The sequence below is a fragment of the Phoca vitulina genome, unplaced genomic scaffold (genome assembly GCF_004348235.1).
Source record: "Phoca vitulina isolate PV1807 unplaced genomic scaffold, GSC_HSeal_1.0 scaffold8, whole genome shotgun sequence".
NCBI classification, from domain to species: domain Eukaryota; kingdom Metazoa; phylum Chordata; class Mammalia; order Carnivora; family Phocidae; genus Phoca; species Phoca vitulina.
This window is the reverse complement of record NW_022589711.1, coordinates 59,220,985-59,236,551: the sequence shown is the minus strand read 5'-3', so window position 1 is coordinate 59,236,551 and position 15,567 is coordinate 59,220,985. Positions and strand designations below refer to the sequence as shown.

The window sequence follows — 15,567 nt, the reverse complement described above, 5'->3', positions numbered from 1 at the left end:
CTAGATCCTAGCTCTTCTCTTACTAGGTGAGTGACCCCAGGCAAGTCATTCAGCCTCCAGTTGCCTCGGTTTTTCTCATTTGGACAACTGAGGAAGCCACCTGCCCCACAGAACTCTATACCCATACCAGGGCCGGCAGGAGGTAGATGGTGCACTCAAGTTGAGTAAATGGAGGATAGTTTAATAAAGAGAGAGTTTACAAAGATGTGTGGGCAGTGATTAGGGGAACCGCAAAGCATAGTGCCGTGCTCAAGGCTAGCCACGGTGGGGAGCCTCTTCCACTCGAGGCTTAAAGAGTCAAGGAACATTGTTTAACGTGTACAGAGTTTCAGTTTGGGCAGTTGGGAAAGTTCTGGAGATGGTTGCAGGTGATGGTTGCACAACAATGTGAATGTACTTAATGCCACTTGAACTGTACCCATAAAAATAGTTAAAGTGGTCAATTTTGTGTTGTGTATATTTTACTACATGTTTTTAAAAAGTTAAAGGGCAGGGATGTTTTAAGAACTTGGAGCCCCTAGCTGGGTGGAGAAGGTCACGGGCAAGAGCTCTGGCCTTTGGTAGCAGGATGCAGCTGGTTGATGGCAATTCTGCAGGGATAAATATCCCATCCTCTCTCTCCTTCACTCTGATCTCTGTCAGTGCTTTCCCACTGGTCAAATCCAATTAGCAGCTGGAGGGTAAGAGATCCCATAGGGGATGTAAAATGGTGCAGCTCCTTTGGAAGAGTTCCTCAAATGATTAATTATAGAGTTAACATATGGCCCAGCAATTCCACTGCTAGGTAGACACTGAAAAGACATGAGAATATGTACACATTGGCTTATAGCAGCATTATTCATAATGTCCAAAAAGTGGAAACAACCCAAGTGTCTTATCAACTGATGAATGGATAAATAAAATGTGGTGTAATCATACAGTGGAATGTTATTTGGCAACAAAAAAGAAGGAAGTACTGATACATGCTATAACATGGACGAACCTGAAAACATTATGCTAAGTGAAGAAGCCAAACACAAAGAACATATTGCATGATTCCATTCATATGAAATGTCCAGCATAGGCCAATCTATGGAGGCAGAAAGTCAATCAGCGGTTGCCTAGGACTGAGGAGAATGGGGGGATTAGAGGACATTCCAAGCAAGTGCTGCAGGTAATGTTCCATGCTTGTAACAATATTTGTTACTGCTACCATTCCCACAACACTGCTTCCTGTTTGTTAGAAGTTGCCTTCCCCTCTCCAACAAATCACTTCCTTCTTCCTCATAACATTGTTTCAGAAACTTCACCCATCCGAGAGCTTCCCTCGTCAACCCCACCCATCCCTCACCACTTTTCTTCCCAATGAGCCAGCCATCTCCCACAGTGGTCGTTGCCTTGTTCTGGGTTGATTCCTTGGCTCTGTTGTCTACTTTTTGTGTCTACGCCATCTTTTCCACAATAGGGCAAGCTCCTAAAGGCAGGCACCAGGCCTCCCTTTCTTGCGCTGTCTCCAGCTGCTCGGAGTCCTGAGTTGCCATTGAGGGATGTGGGCTCACTGACAGAAGGACTTGGTGGCCCCCAGGATCCAATCCCACTGTGCCCAACCTTCCTCTGTGTGAGCAAACCAGTGGCCCATTGGGCTCCTTTTGATATGCCCAGACTCTTTGACCATTTCCTCTTCCCACTGCAGTGTGAGCTACTAGAGGCCAGTGACCATTCTCAACTGAAATATGTAACCTAGAATACCGTTCTAGCCTTCAAGTTAATTCAGATGGTTTGGCAGTTTGGGTACATGTGGATGGTAGTTTTGGGGGTGCTGGTGGTCGTGAAGGTTTTGATAGAGGCTTTAGCAGAGATGAAGGTAGTTGGGCAGTGGTTGTGATGGTGACTCTGCTTTTGGAGTTGGGGGTAGCATAGAAAGAGGGGTCTGTCGTCTGCCTTGTGTCCTCACTGATCACATTCCTTTTGGCTTCAGCTGTTGTCTCAGTATCTTGGCCAGGAATGTTGTCCAGAGCCTCCTCAAAAGCAGCTATGGCATCTGAGGCCTTTTCTTTAAGTTGCAGAAATATATTGCCCTAGTGGGAGACTTGCCTGCTCAATGCTCCCCAGTGTGTTGAGCTTTGAACTTGCCCTCCTCCCGCTCCTGCCCAAGGTCACACTGTCTGGCTGCTGAGGGTGGGATGCGGCTCCTAAGCCAGACACATCCAGCACACAGGGCCAGACGGCCACTGGATTCCAGGGATGGCAGACCCCGGGACACAGATCTGGAATGGAGGCCCCAGCAGGGTACTAACCCCTTCTTTATTGCTTGGCCAAGGCCCTTGGTGTCAGGTTGTGAGGTGTGGGCTCCCGAGTGAGATGGTGGAGGTGGGCCACAAGGTTCCCACTTAAAGGGAAGCCCCCACGCAGAGTATGTCTGACCCTGTGGCAGGCAGCCCACCCTTCAAGGGGCACCTTCACAGGCAGTCTCCGTGAGTCTAGCCATCATCATCACCCAAGCCATGGGGCTCCCTGTGTTCTCTTTCAAATTCTAGGCCAAGTATGGACAAAACTCAGACCCCTCTCTCCTGGTCCTCTAGGAACAACTCAAATCAGTAAGATGTCTTGGCTAAGTACCTTCCCCGCATGAGGTATTTGCACATCAAATTTCTAAACCAGGCCTCTCTACCATACTGTGAAGAAAATTGCTTCCACCTTACGGATGAAGAAGGAGAGCCTCAGAAGGGTGAGCTGATTTGTTTAATAATCCAGGTCTTCTGTCTCCACATTCAGTTTTCTCATTCCACAGCTGCCTCCCAGCTGGGACAGGCCAGCACATACTGAAAAAGAAGTTTGCTAAAGGCTAAGAGAAAACAGGTGTGAGACACTCACAGTTAGTCATGCTTCCAGAGGTTCTGATGAAGCTGTAGAAGCCTCCTGTGCAAGGCCTTGCCTGGCCCCGGGAGTACCTTTGCATCCTGCCTGATGCTGCACCCAGAAACCCCTTCGTCAGAGCTGAAATGCCCTTTCCTCTCCGCCTCCCTTCTCTGCCCACAGGGCCCCCTCCAGACCCCCTTCTGTGGCCCTGGGAGAAACAGTGGATAAGGACTGTATATCACAGCCTCGGCCCAGGCTGTGCCCCAGGCAGGAGCCATTTCCCGTAACACACTGCCCCCCACTGTAGATCTCTCATCTCCCCCCAGTAGACAGGGCTCAGGTGGTTTTTCCCACCTCCAGATCTACTCAAATCCAGTGCCAAATCCAAGCTCAGTGCCTGAAGGATGTTCCATCCCACCCCCCACATCTCCATCCACTATGAACGGGAGAGGAGACAAATACCAGGAGATATAGAAGCCACTAGAGACGGAAGAAATGAGAGGTGAGGCAGGAGAGGTCCCAAAACTTATCTCCATACACCTGAACAAAGGGGGGCTTTTCTTTCTGTGCTTAACTTGCACCATGTGCCCAGTGCCTCCTGGGAGTGACTAGAAATAAATACAGGTGGCCTGACGGCCTCAGACGCTTAAGTCCAGTCCCAAGGGACTGTAGCTCTTACTAGGGAGGGTTGGGAGAGCCAGGAATCCCTAACCAAGAGAGGGCTTATAGACTCAGACACCATATCCAGGCAACCGGGGCAAGGGCCAGTGCTAGAGGACACGGCACTGTTTGCACATTTTATTACGAGCCGTGCTTTCTTTCACTCTTGCAAGTATCCCAGTTTGACTGCTCCCCGTACACTGCTCTACTCTACAGTTGCTGACTCTAGTCTCCAGGCTTTGTCGAAGGGGAAATGATGATGTGACATCTGACGGTTTGCAATGAACTTGGCATCTAGAATTCTGCTGAGTGTTCAGTGGGGTTCCCACAGGGAGCTGCTTTCTTTCAACCTCCGCTTTGAAGGGGGGGAGGGGCAGCACTATTCAAGACTCAGCTGAGTAGCATGATACTTGTCAAGCACCTACTATATGTAAAACATAATATTTAAGCCAGGAATGATTAGGTATACAAAAATAAGATGATTTAATGCCTTTAAGAAGTTTATATTCATGGGCAGAAATACAAGAAAATAATCAGTTACAATATGCAAAGCAAAAGGAAATAAAAATAGAAAAAAATAAAAAATAATAAAAAAAATAGTAAGCAAAGGGTTGCAGGAATCTAGAGGAGTCTGAAGAGAAAGGCCTGTAGAGGAGATAATAGTTGACCTGAGTTTAAAAAAACATGGCATGGGGCGCCTGGGTGGTTCAGTTGGTTAAGCGACTGCCTTCGGCTCAGGTCATGATCCTGGAGTCCCGGGATCGAGTCCCACATCGGGCTCCCTGCTCAGCAGGGAGTCTGCTTCTCCCTCTGACCCTCCTCCCTCTCGTGCTCTCTCTCATTCTCTCTCTTGCAAATAAAAAAAAAAAAAAAAAATTAAAAAAAACAAAACAAAACAAAAAAAAAACATGGCTTAGGGGGAGCCTGGGTGGCTCAGTCGTTAAGCGTCTGCCTTCGGCTCAGGTCATGATCCCAGGGTCCTGGGATCGAGTCCCACATCGGGCTCCCTGCTCAGCGGGAAGCCTGCCTCTCCCTCTCCCACTCCCCCTCTTTGTGTTCCTGCTCTCGCTATGTCTCTCTCTGTCAAAAAAATAAATAAAATCTTTAAAAAAAAAAAAAACATGCCTTATTTATTTCTTTACTTTAAGTACGCTCTATGCTCAATGTGGGGCTTGAACTCACGACCCTGAGGTCGAGTCTCACACTCCACTGACTGAGCCAGCCAGGTGCCCCAAAATATGGCTTTTTTAAACAAGAGAGGATTGGGGCACCTGGGTGGTACAGTCGGTTAGGCGTCTGACTCTTACTTTCAGCCTAGGTCATGATCTCAAGGTTCTGAGAGTAAGCCCTGCAGCAAGCTCTGTTTCATGCCTGCTTAAGATTCTGCCCCTCCCCTGCCCTCAACCAACCAACCAAGAGAGGATCAAGGGATTACAGGCTAATAGCGAAGACTTAAAGGTGTGAAAATAGCGGCCTGTTTTTAGGAATACTGAGTAGAAATGGAGGGTTGGAGCCAGATAATGGATACCCTGAATGGCAAGCTAAAGAACACGGGCCACTTTATAGGAAACTGTCCCCTGAGGAGTTTTGGTGGAAAGCATTTGGCCAGCTTGCATTTTGGGTCAGCATTTCGACAGGAATATATACAATGGTCTGGAGAAAGACACTGAGGTGGAGAGACTGGTTATGAGCTGTAGCTACAATATGGAAAAAAAGAAGGGAGGTGGGCCTTAATTAGGGCAGAGGGAGAGAGAGAAGGCGGTGGTGGTGGTGGTGATGTGTAGGACCTGGCGTGATGGAATTTATCTGGAAGGGACAGGAGAGCTGAAATAATTCAAGGCTTCTAGCCTGGAAGACTAAGGAGGCCACGGGACTGCTCACTAAGCCAGGAGCACTGTTAGACTTTTGAGAAGCTGTCTGAGGAACCTGGAAGATGCCGGTGGGGGCGCTCGGCACTAAGGAGATAGGCCAAGCCCGCCGCTGGTTTGTCATTGTGCCTGTAGTGAAAGATCCACCGGGGAGAGCAAACGCCAGGGGAAGAAGGCAGGAAATGCCTCTGTTTAAGGGGCAAAGCAGGGTGAGAAAGGTGAAGGAGACTGAGAGATAAGACCCTGTTACCTTCTTGGAAGGTAAACCCAGGGAATCAAAAAAAAGGGGCTGTTTACCTTAGTGTCCAACAGAACATCCTGCGATGATGAGAATGTTCCATTCCTGCACCATCCATGACGGTAGCCACGGGTCACATGCACCTACCGAGCCCTTGGCATGTGACAAGGAGGAACTCAATTTTAACTTTAGAGCCAGCCCCCTGAATTTTTAACACACTAGTTTACAAAAATAGCTAGGTTTAAGATACGATTTCTGCCGATGGTCAGCAGAACCAATACGAATAGCTTAAAAGCTTTCTTGGCTGCATTCGACACAATATATTGAGAAACTTTAGAATGAGTGCCTTTGGAATGGTCCTTAATTCTCAATGAGTTCATCTGAATGAATTGGCTGAAAGGGCAACTGCATTGTTTGAACTGCTGAGAGTCCTCAACAGACTGCTCGTTTGAACTCTATTTCACCACAACTGCCCGCCTCCCCACAACCATTCACCCTCCCCACTCCACCTCTTGTGAGCAGCGCGGGAGCTTTGCCTGGGGACCGTGCCCAGGAACACAGGCTGAAGGGACCAGAGCCCACGCCCAGGATTCCAGGCACGCTGGGCCCCACACCCCTTGCACCCAACCGGCTCTGTCACTAGTCCTTCCAGCACGTAACCCCATCATTGGATATTCAGAGCAAGGTTCTTATACCCCAAAGCCATTCCCAGAGAACAATTTTATACACCAAGAGTTTTACAAAATCCAAAATAATTTTATTCACTTTTTCAGATTTTTGCTTCCACGAGGTGTTCAGCAAACATGCTAAGGCGACAGAATGTCTAGTTGGTCACGACATGCAACGCTGACCGTTCGGTTGATGACAGCAGCGACCACGCCCACCTGAGCTACTGGTCCCACAGCACAAAGGAGGTTTGCGGGAACACACGGAACCACACAGCAATCAGCAACCTGAGGTAGGTCTCTTTACAGTACAAAAAACTTCTACACCAGTGTGAGACACTGATTAGCAAGAGCTGCTTAAAGTCGCAGACTTTGGAGAGAGACAGACTGTGTGACAACTGCAGCGGGAGAGAACAGACCCACAAACTCCTGAACCCTGTCACTGAACTGTGGAGGCGTGGGACCAGGCAAATGACAAAGTGCCACTGACGAGAGCAGCGGCTGCTCCGGGGCTGGGAGCCGGCAGGTGTCGGGCTGGAGAGCTCTGTGCGGCGGCCCGCGTTTAGGAACCTGAGGCAGTAGCACACTCTGTGAACGGACGTGATTCTGGTTAAGAAACAACAGCAAAAAGAGGAAGGCAGGAAAGAGACTCCCCCTGTCCGAGGAACGTTCTTCTGTGATTCTCATTCCTGGCGGAGGGAGTGAAAAGGGGGCCGGGGCTGTACCCCGCTGCTCTCCTGACAGAAACAGTGAATGACAAGAGGACAGAAAGCAGGAGCCCTGAGAATTCACGGCGCTCTGCACGGCCTCCGGCAGCCCCCTCCGCTCCCCGTCGCCCGGGTGTGGCTGTGAGGAGGTGCAGAGGGGGCCCCCCGGACGGCCCGCTATTGCCACACATCTTCCTTTTGGACGCCCAGAGAACCCGGCACCGTGAAACCACCAGTACGCTACCCTTCCTACAATCTAATAGCAAAATCAGATCTCTAGTACAGCAAACTGTACAAAAATGATAGAAAGGAATTCGCACTGTTATCAGGACAGTGCTTATTTTAATATAAAATAAACGGCTTACATTTTCACTGTAAATATAGGCTATGTACAGAATTATATATAGACATAGCTACACGTATAAAGCTTCATTATAGGCCTCTGATACATTTATAATAACGGTTCCCTGAACCTTTTAGAGTGCAATTAAGAACAAAAACTAAATTTTGTTTACATGAATATGGAATAAATACAATAATCAAAATAGGACTCTCCCTAAAATTGAAACACACAAGCCAATCCTGAACTGCTGTGCGAAAGATCAAACTGGGAAAGGCAAGGTTTCGGCAGGAGGACGCGATGAGGGGCCCGCCCTAGGCAGGGAATGGCAATGCTCCAAGGAAAAGAGCCAGCAGCGGGGAGGAGTTAGCCCTTGACAGCGACCTTGTTCTCCACTGCGGCAAACATGGCATAGAACCGGGAGCTGTCATTGGACAGAAGGACTGATGGGGTGTCGAACTCCACCACCTGCAAAGGAAGGAGACACGTCACTCGGGGTCACTCAGAGGACCACTGCCAAGGAGGGGGCAAACCCCAAAGCCCCCTGGGGGTGGAATCGCAGTGACAATTCCATGAGTCCTGCCATGCCCCAGTGGGTTCCACTTTGGGTTTTTTGTTTCTACTAACTCGGGTATAAGGGAAAGGTTAGGGACAAAGACATCCAGACCTCCTTCACATAAATCTCAGGGGGGGAAAAAGTTGCAGCTCAAGTCAAGGGCATAGTAGGCAAATGTCATCTTGTTGTACAAACTGGAAAGAGAACAGCTCAAAGTACCCAGTTGGCAGAATAAAAAAGTAAGGGATTCATTCAATTATCCATTCCTATGATGGACTTCTATGCAGCCACTGAAAATCCTATTGTAGTAAAAAACGGAATGAAATGCTGGCAGAACCTGCCTTCCATGAGAGAGGCAGCAAATTGTCGCCTACTCACTTTCCCAGCCTTTCTTGCTACAGGACCAAGGCATGGGGCACAGCCTTGACCGAGGAGAAGTCTCTGAGGTGCTTCTAGGACAGGCCGTTCTGCCCGGAAGATATAGGCAGAGGACGAAGTACGCTTCCCCAGGCCTGCCCGTGTGAGGCTGAGACGGTGGGTGCTAGCACAGACATCCTTCACCAGGAGGGGGAAGGAAGGGGGGTACTGGCTGGACGCTGACACAGATCCTGACATCGCTGAGCTGCTGAAGAACGAACCCTCTGGCCTCCTGCTGGGGGCTAAGAGAATCCTACTGTCCAAGCCTCTTTCGTTCTGATATTGTGTGTCCGCAGCACAGCACATCCTATCCACTAGAGTCTGTGTGTATAGATGCATGAAAAATGCTGGCAGGGGGCAAATGAATGTATTAATGATGCTTATCCCTGGGGAGGTAAATGACTCATCTTATTTTTGCCTTTATGCTTTTTTCATGTTTTTCAGGATTTCCTAAAATTGCAAGGAAATTTTAATTCGCAAGAAACAAAAATGAAGGGAAGGGAAGGACAGAGTTCCTCAAAAAGAGCCAATGGATCCCCATTCCAAAACACTAAGCCACTCATAGAAACAAAGTGGTCTAGATGTGTCTTTAAGAAAGAATTTCCCAGAAGGTGTTCTTGGTCCCCCCCGCTTTATTTTATTATATTCTACTTAATACCTGTGTACAGAGTAGTAGCTCTGTGTATCGAAACGTGTAATAGAATCTCACTAAACATTTAGGATAATGCAAACAAAGACAGTAACAAAAACCACTAATGTTAACATAATCTCAAGATGAGGAGAAAAATCCTTAACTCCTATATTCTCTCAAAGTCAGCTCTGTAGAGCGCAGCCTACATCTGCTACAGTAAATGTTTTCCTCAGGACTTCTGCACAGAGGGAGAGGGACGGGGCGGTCCGGCTGCGTAGAGTGCCGGCTTTGGCGTCGCTGGCCCAGCTCAGCTCCGACTCTCCCTTCCTGTGGACTGGAGATAGTGTAAGTTCCCGGAGCCCATCTTCTCTTCGGGAAGGCAGGCTTAACACATCTGTATCTTTCTCGGTGGTTGTGATGACTAATCACATGTTGGGAGACTGTATGTAAAGCCCTTAGCGCGGTGCCTGACGTACAGTAAGCATTCAACGGAAGCAGCTGTTATGGGGGCCGTTATTATTAATCACACAAGTTCCACATTGCAACTGGCTTGTTATTTCTGCCAAACCACTAATTTCCTGCCATCCCAGGCGCACACAAAGGAGCTATCTGTCCAACATAAATTTACGTAACATCTTGAGTGACGTACTTAACATCCACCACGGGCAAAGACTGTAGCATGGAGCCCTGCCAGGGACCCAAAGATGAGTAAGGCATGGCCCCTGCCCTTAGAGAGTTTACAGTCTAATAGGGGACAGAGGGCAGTAGCCAGTTACCATCAGAGGAGGCAGAAGAGCCACACGAGAGGTACACATAAAGTTTCAGGCGGCAGAGGCCATTAGGGCATGTAAGCTGTGTCTTTCAGAGGGACAGGAGGCTGCAGGAAGCAGACGTGGGGATGTGGCAGAGGGAACAAAAGGAAAAGGCATTGGAGGTACATGGCACGGAGTGAGGAAAGACACCGAGGAGAACCAGTTTAGGGGATGCAAGATTGTAGCCCCCGGCACCTGCAGGAACGAGTGGGAAACGAAGGCGGCCGGGCTGGGCCAGATGGTGGAAAAGCTTGGAACAGCAGTGTAAGAAGTCTGGCACCACTACGTGATTGCAAAAAGCAGACTTGCGGTGGCTGGTCTCCACACACCTTGGGCAATTCCTGTGTGCATGAGTTAATTAGTAAGTACATGAGCTCTCTGACCTAAGTCAAAGTGTCATTTTTTTTTTTTTTAAGATTCTATTTATTTATTTGAGAGAGAGAGAGAGCGCATAAGCAGGTGGAGTAGCAGGAAGGAGGAGAAGGAGAAGCAGGCTCCCCGCTGAGCAAGGAGCCCAATGTGGGGCTCGATCCCAGGACCCTGGGATCATGACCTGAGCCAAAGGCAGTTGCTTAACCAACTGAGCCACCCAGGCACCCCTCAAAGTGTCATTTTTACAGGCAACAAAAAAGCAGGTACTAAAGCAAAATGAGAACCAGTAAGAGTGCCCCTACTCAATATCTGGCTTGGGAGGGCTGTGTCCCTCCCAGCCGCAGCCAGATTAGAGTTGCTAAGGCTGCTTATCTGAAAGCTAAGAATCTCACTAAGATGGCAATCAGCCCAATCCTGCCAGGGGCCAGTTTTCCGCCCAGACGAGGCCACATGCCAAGCCATGGTCCCTCAGGGGCTCAGTACCTGTCCCTGGGCCAGCACCATAATCCTATCAGAGCCTAGGACTGTATGTAGGCGATGGGCAATCGTCAACATGGTGCAGTCAGCAAATGCTTCTCGGATGGTCTCCTGGATTAGCAGGTCTGTCTCCGTGTCCATGGCAGCTGTGGCTTCATCTAGAATCAAAATCTGCCACAAGAGAGAGGAGAAAGAGAGATCCAACCATTTCCCTAAGCCTTTTCCTTAATCTAGGTTTCGCTAAAATGTATTTCATTATTTAAATTTTACACCATAATCTGTTTTTCCTAAGTAGGTACACACCTATGTAAAAGGACCATTTTGCTTAGAACAGATACAACTTCAAACCCATGTGTTTGCCTTCATTTCCACACACAAAAGGACATGCATGTAATACTGATGTAACAAAACACTTGCTCCTACTTGCCCTGTGACCCTGAGCATGAATAGTCATCTTCCTGGATCTTCTTTTTCCAGTTACAAAATAAGGGGACTGGATTTGATGGCCTGGAGGTCTCTAAGTCTATGGTTTCCAACAGTACTACAACCACTCACTAGCCAGAAACAAAAGTCACCCTTGGAAATTAAAGGCTCAGGAAGTCTGAAGGCTCAAAAACACCTGTATACCCAGATGGTGTCAAGGTGAATTTAGAAACATCTGTGCGCATGCTCCTAAAAAGCTTCGGGGGGCTTGGAGCCAGGAATGCCTTTGGACCTCAAGCTGGGAAAGGCTATAACCCCTTCCCTGCCACTCCGCAAACCACCTTACCTTACAGTGACGGAGCAAGGCTCTTGCTATGCACAGGAGCTGCCGTTCCCCCACCGAGAAGTTATCCCCATTCTCCATCACTTCAGATTCAAGTTTCAGAGGTAGCTGAGCAATCTAGAGAGAAAGGAAGTAGAGACTAGAAGAGTCAAAAAGTAAATTTTGAAGAAAAAAAAAAAAACTGAACTAAATTTTATCCAAAATCCAGTGGCAAAAATAAGCTATTCTGAAACAGATGCAACAATTTCTAGCCAAGAATCTGGCTCATCTAGAAAGAAGGTACAGAGGTGATGATCACGTGTACTAGGACCCTCATTTTCTAAGACATTCCGTATTTCAAATATACTATTCTGTTAGCCTCATACCATTAAAAGGTCTTAGAAATTCCAGTATTTTCATATCCCCAAATCCTGTCAGATTGTGGCCCTAATTTTTGGTTCTGAAAATATGGTCACGCCATAGGAGATGGGGAAAGTGAGATCACGCTTTCTGATTTCCAAGGCTATAGATACACGGTTGTCAAACTTGCCTTTATAATAAGCTAGGAGCCTATTCTTCAAATGAAATGGTTTGAGGAAGCCCAATATCAAAGTGATAAAGGCGGAGCTGACCTAGCTGAATCAGGGCAGGGGATCCTGAGCTTAACTCGGCTCAGGGGCATGAGAGATCCTACTCCTGGGCAGAGGTATCAGTCTGTTGACCGTGGCCTCGGGAGGGTGCGTGCTGAGTTACCCTAAGAGATCAAGGACCCCATATGCATGCTGCATGCTTTCTGCAGACTCGATTCATATCCAGATGCTGCAAAAGCATGTTATACCAGTATGATGAATAAAGTAGAAATTCATTTAAAAAGCATTCCAGAATTCTGAGTGTTTATCATTAACATCTTGCTTAATCAATGGACAGCAAAAGGGCAATATGACCATGGTTGAGGGATATCAACTTTTATGCCCTTTCTGAAATGCCTGGGAAGCCTTATCTAAAGTGATCCTACACAGATATCCTGGAAGTAAATGGACAGACCAGGCTGGACAGAGGCAGCCAGAGCAGGCTGGGGAGTGACCACAGCATCATTATGTTTCCACTCTTGAAATTCCAGCAAAGCCCTCCCTCAGGGCTTTACTTACACATTCTTTCATGTGTGTCCTTTCTAGGGCATCCCAGATCTGGTCTTCAGTGTACTGGTTGAAGGGATCCAAATTTGACCTAGAGAGAGGCACAGGAGGAATTTCTCAGTGAGCCAACATGTAAGTGACCATATTGCAAAGGCTGTCTGTGGTAAACGTTTAAACAGGCATGGGAAAAGGAGGGATGAAACTCCTCAAGGTCACAGATGCCTCGCTCCCCAACCAGCCTTAGGTAGCAATTAGAAATGCTGGTGCCTGCCCATCAAAGGAATGTATCTGAGAACAGGCTGGGCCTCTCCATCTTCTTTATAACACTTTATTTATTATAATGTCTATTATTTTTATTATGTAAATAATACAGGTTACAGAAAAATTAACAAATACAGATATGTGAAACATAAAACCAAACCAATGATGTTTTAATCACCTCTAATCAGACCCTCGGAAGCAAACACTGCGAGCATTTTGGCATATACACGTCGAAATACATCTCTCTGTGTGTACAATCTTAGAAAAACAGCCTCTTTCTTCCTGACGCACTAGGGTGAGAGCCTGTCAGTGAGCAGGGACTCGAGGGTGGCTGGCTCAGCGGAGGAGAAAGGAGAGCGTGAAGAGCAACTCAAGAGGAAGGAATTTACTGGTACAGAAAACCAGTTTGGGGACTCTTCTTGCTTACTGTATCAATAGCAGCTGTCTCGAGAACATCAAGGAGGATACCAAAAGGACTAGACATTTCTGGAAACGTTAAAGACAGGGGAAACAGCTCTTTGTCATGGAGGATAAAGGTGGAGAGGTGGTGGTAGAATGGATAACTGGTGGAAATTGGGAGGTTACGTTAATTTTGGGGTGTCTTGTCTCCATCTAAACATGACATTTACAGGTCTAGTAACCTGAAAGGTATGAGGTGTAACTTTGCTCATAAACTTATACTTCATATATGGGAAACAGGAAGTCTTTGGGAGAACTTTAGCTCTATGTCTCATTTGTCTCCATGTTTGGGGTTACTAACTCCAGGCATGCAAATGCACGCAGGACATTATCCCAGAACTCCACCAAGCACAGGCTGGTACCTGCCTCGCTCATCCCTTTGGGCCACCTCTGGACTCTCCAGGGAGACTCTAACTGGCTCTGCTTTCTTGTGCCTCTTGCCCTTTGCACATGGAATATGTGCACCCCTCCCCACCCTTTGGCTTGAGAGACACTAGCAAAAGCAAGGGCTCTGGGGTCAGACTTGCTGATTCCTACACAGCTTCTATCTATTACAACTGTGTGACCCTGACCAAGTTAGCCTAACTTCTCTATGCCTCAGTGCCCTCATGTATAAGACAGGGGTCAAAAAGCACCTCCTCAAAAGGTTGTGACGGCTGCATTTCATGTGTAGAAAGTATTTAGAGCAGCCCCCACTGCATGGTTAGCCCTGTGCATGCAGGGGCTACGATTATGATGATGTCCTTATTGTCACTGCTGTTACTCCTTGACTAGGATTCCCTCCTGTCCTTCAGGTCACAACTTAGATGCAGAAAGCATCTCCTGACCCTTCAAGCCTGGTTCCAGTGCTTGGTGGTTTTCTGATTTATATTCATTGCACTTTCCAAGTGGACACAATAATCCCGGGATCCTGAATACCAGGCTCAGAAAGAGTTCTGATAAAGTCCTATCTGTGCAAAGTCTGGACGGGGAAGACCGATCTTCTATAGGCATACCATCTAATATCTCATATCTCATATCTCCATAGTCCTATCTCTTAAACAAGAAGGTGGTCCAATTTGCTGATAATCTAAACTGTGAAATGGCAGACCACGGGCTAAGTCTAAGGAGAAGTGTACGTGTTTCTAGTCACACTGGAAGCCCCTGATCCTCCCTATCTAACACTCCAGAGTCTGCACACACATCTGGGTTGACGAGATTACCATTTATTGTTCTGTCGGGTTTTGTTTTTTTTTTAAGATTTTACTTATTTATTTGACAGAGAGAGACACAAGTGAGAGAGGGAACATAAGCAGGGAGTGCGAGAGGGAGAAGCAGGCTTCCCACGGAGCAGGGAGCCCGATGCGGGGCTTGATCCCAGGACCCTGGGATCATGACCTGAGCCGAAGGCAGACGCTTAATGACTGAGCCACCCAGGTGCTCCTTTTTTAAAGATTTTACTTATTTGAGTGTGAGAAAGAGTGAGAGAGAAAGTACGAGTTGGGGGGAGGTGGGAGGGTCAGATGGGGAGGGAGAAGCAGACACCCCGCTGAGTAGGGAGCCCAATGCAGGGCTCAATCCCAGGACCCTGGGATCATGACCTGAGCCGAAGGCAGACGCTTAACTGACCGAGCCAGCCAGGAGCCCCTATTGTTCTGGGGGTTTTTTGCTGCCTCTTGGGAGAATCTTCTACACTTACACACCACCAGGTTAGGGACCGACTGAAACCCATGTTCATTATCCCAAGTCTGAAGAATAAGAGATTAATCACACTCTTGCCTGGTTCAACAATAACCGACTGCTGGGAATTCCCATGGGGCAAAGTTTGCAAGACAATCCTCCCCATCCAGACTCTGCACAGATAGGACTTTATCTAGGTGGCAATGCAAGTTTTCACAATATTCTCTCTCCTACTTGTGTGGTCTCATATGGACCTTCTCATGTTTTATAGCAGAATTTTCGACCTTTTTGAACCGTAAACTTCAGCACTCTTCTAAAAAATCACTTTATTAACTAACCATTATTATTATTTTACCTTTTTTTTGTTTTGTTTTTAACAAGTTCCTCAGAGCTCTTTACAAGAGCCTTTTGGAAGTCCTTATCAAACCTAGAAAGAAGGGCACTCCACACATGGGCAATCGTGACTGGTTACAAATAGGGGTCATGTTCTACTTTGCCTGGTTTCCTGCTCGTAACCCCCACCATGGTCTATCTGCAGCCAAGCCACAAGACTCCATGCTGAAGAATCACCTTTGCCCTTTAGGGGGAATCAACTCTGACCTTAGGCTGTAAGAACTGCAGTCAGAAGCAATATGTGCTTCAGTGCTGGGCTGCTCTAGATCCGCATTCTGCTCTGACTATAGTTCCCATTTAGAGCTTCTGGTCCCTCTTCTTGAGCTTGAATTG

General features: G+C 47.6%; 1 protein-coding gene across 2 annotated transcripts in view; it reads right to left on the bottom strand.

The window, feature by feature from the left end:
• Nucleotides 1-6,339: 6,339 nt before the first annotated feature.
• ABCC5 (ATP binding cassette subfamily C member 5) overlaps nt 6,340-15,567 on the bottom strand; it is an 85,091-nt gene continuing 75,863 nt past the window's right edge. The window contains exons 27-30 of one of the 2 annotated variants that reach the window (XM_032407060.1): nt 12,475-12,553; nt 11,351-11,464; nt 10,588-10,752; nt 6,340-7,784 (exon numbers count right to left, since the gene is read on the bottom strand). In XM_032407060.1, the coding sequence (XP_032262951.1) occupies nt 7,683-7,784; nt 10,588-10,752; nt 11,351-11,464; nt 12,475-12,553 (460 nt within the window). In that variant the 3' untranslated portion in view covers nt 6,340-7,682. The remainder of the gene's footprint in view (nt 7,785-10,587; nt 10,753-11,350; nt 11,465-12,474; nt 12,554-15,567) is intronic. The other variant, XM_032407061.1, reaches the window with a different exon arrangement.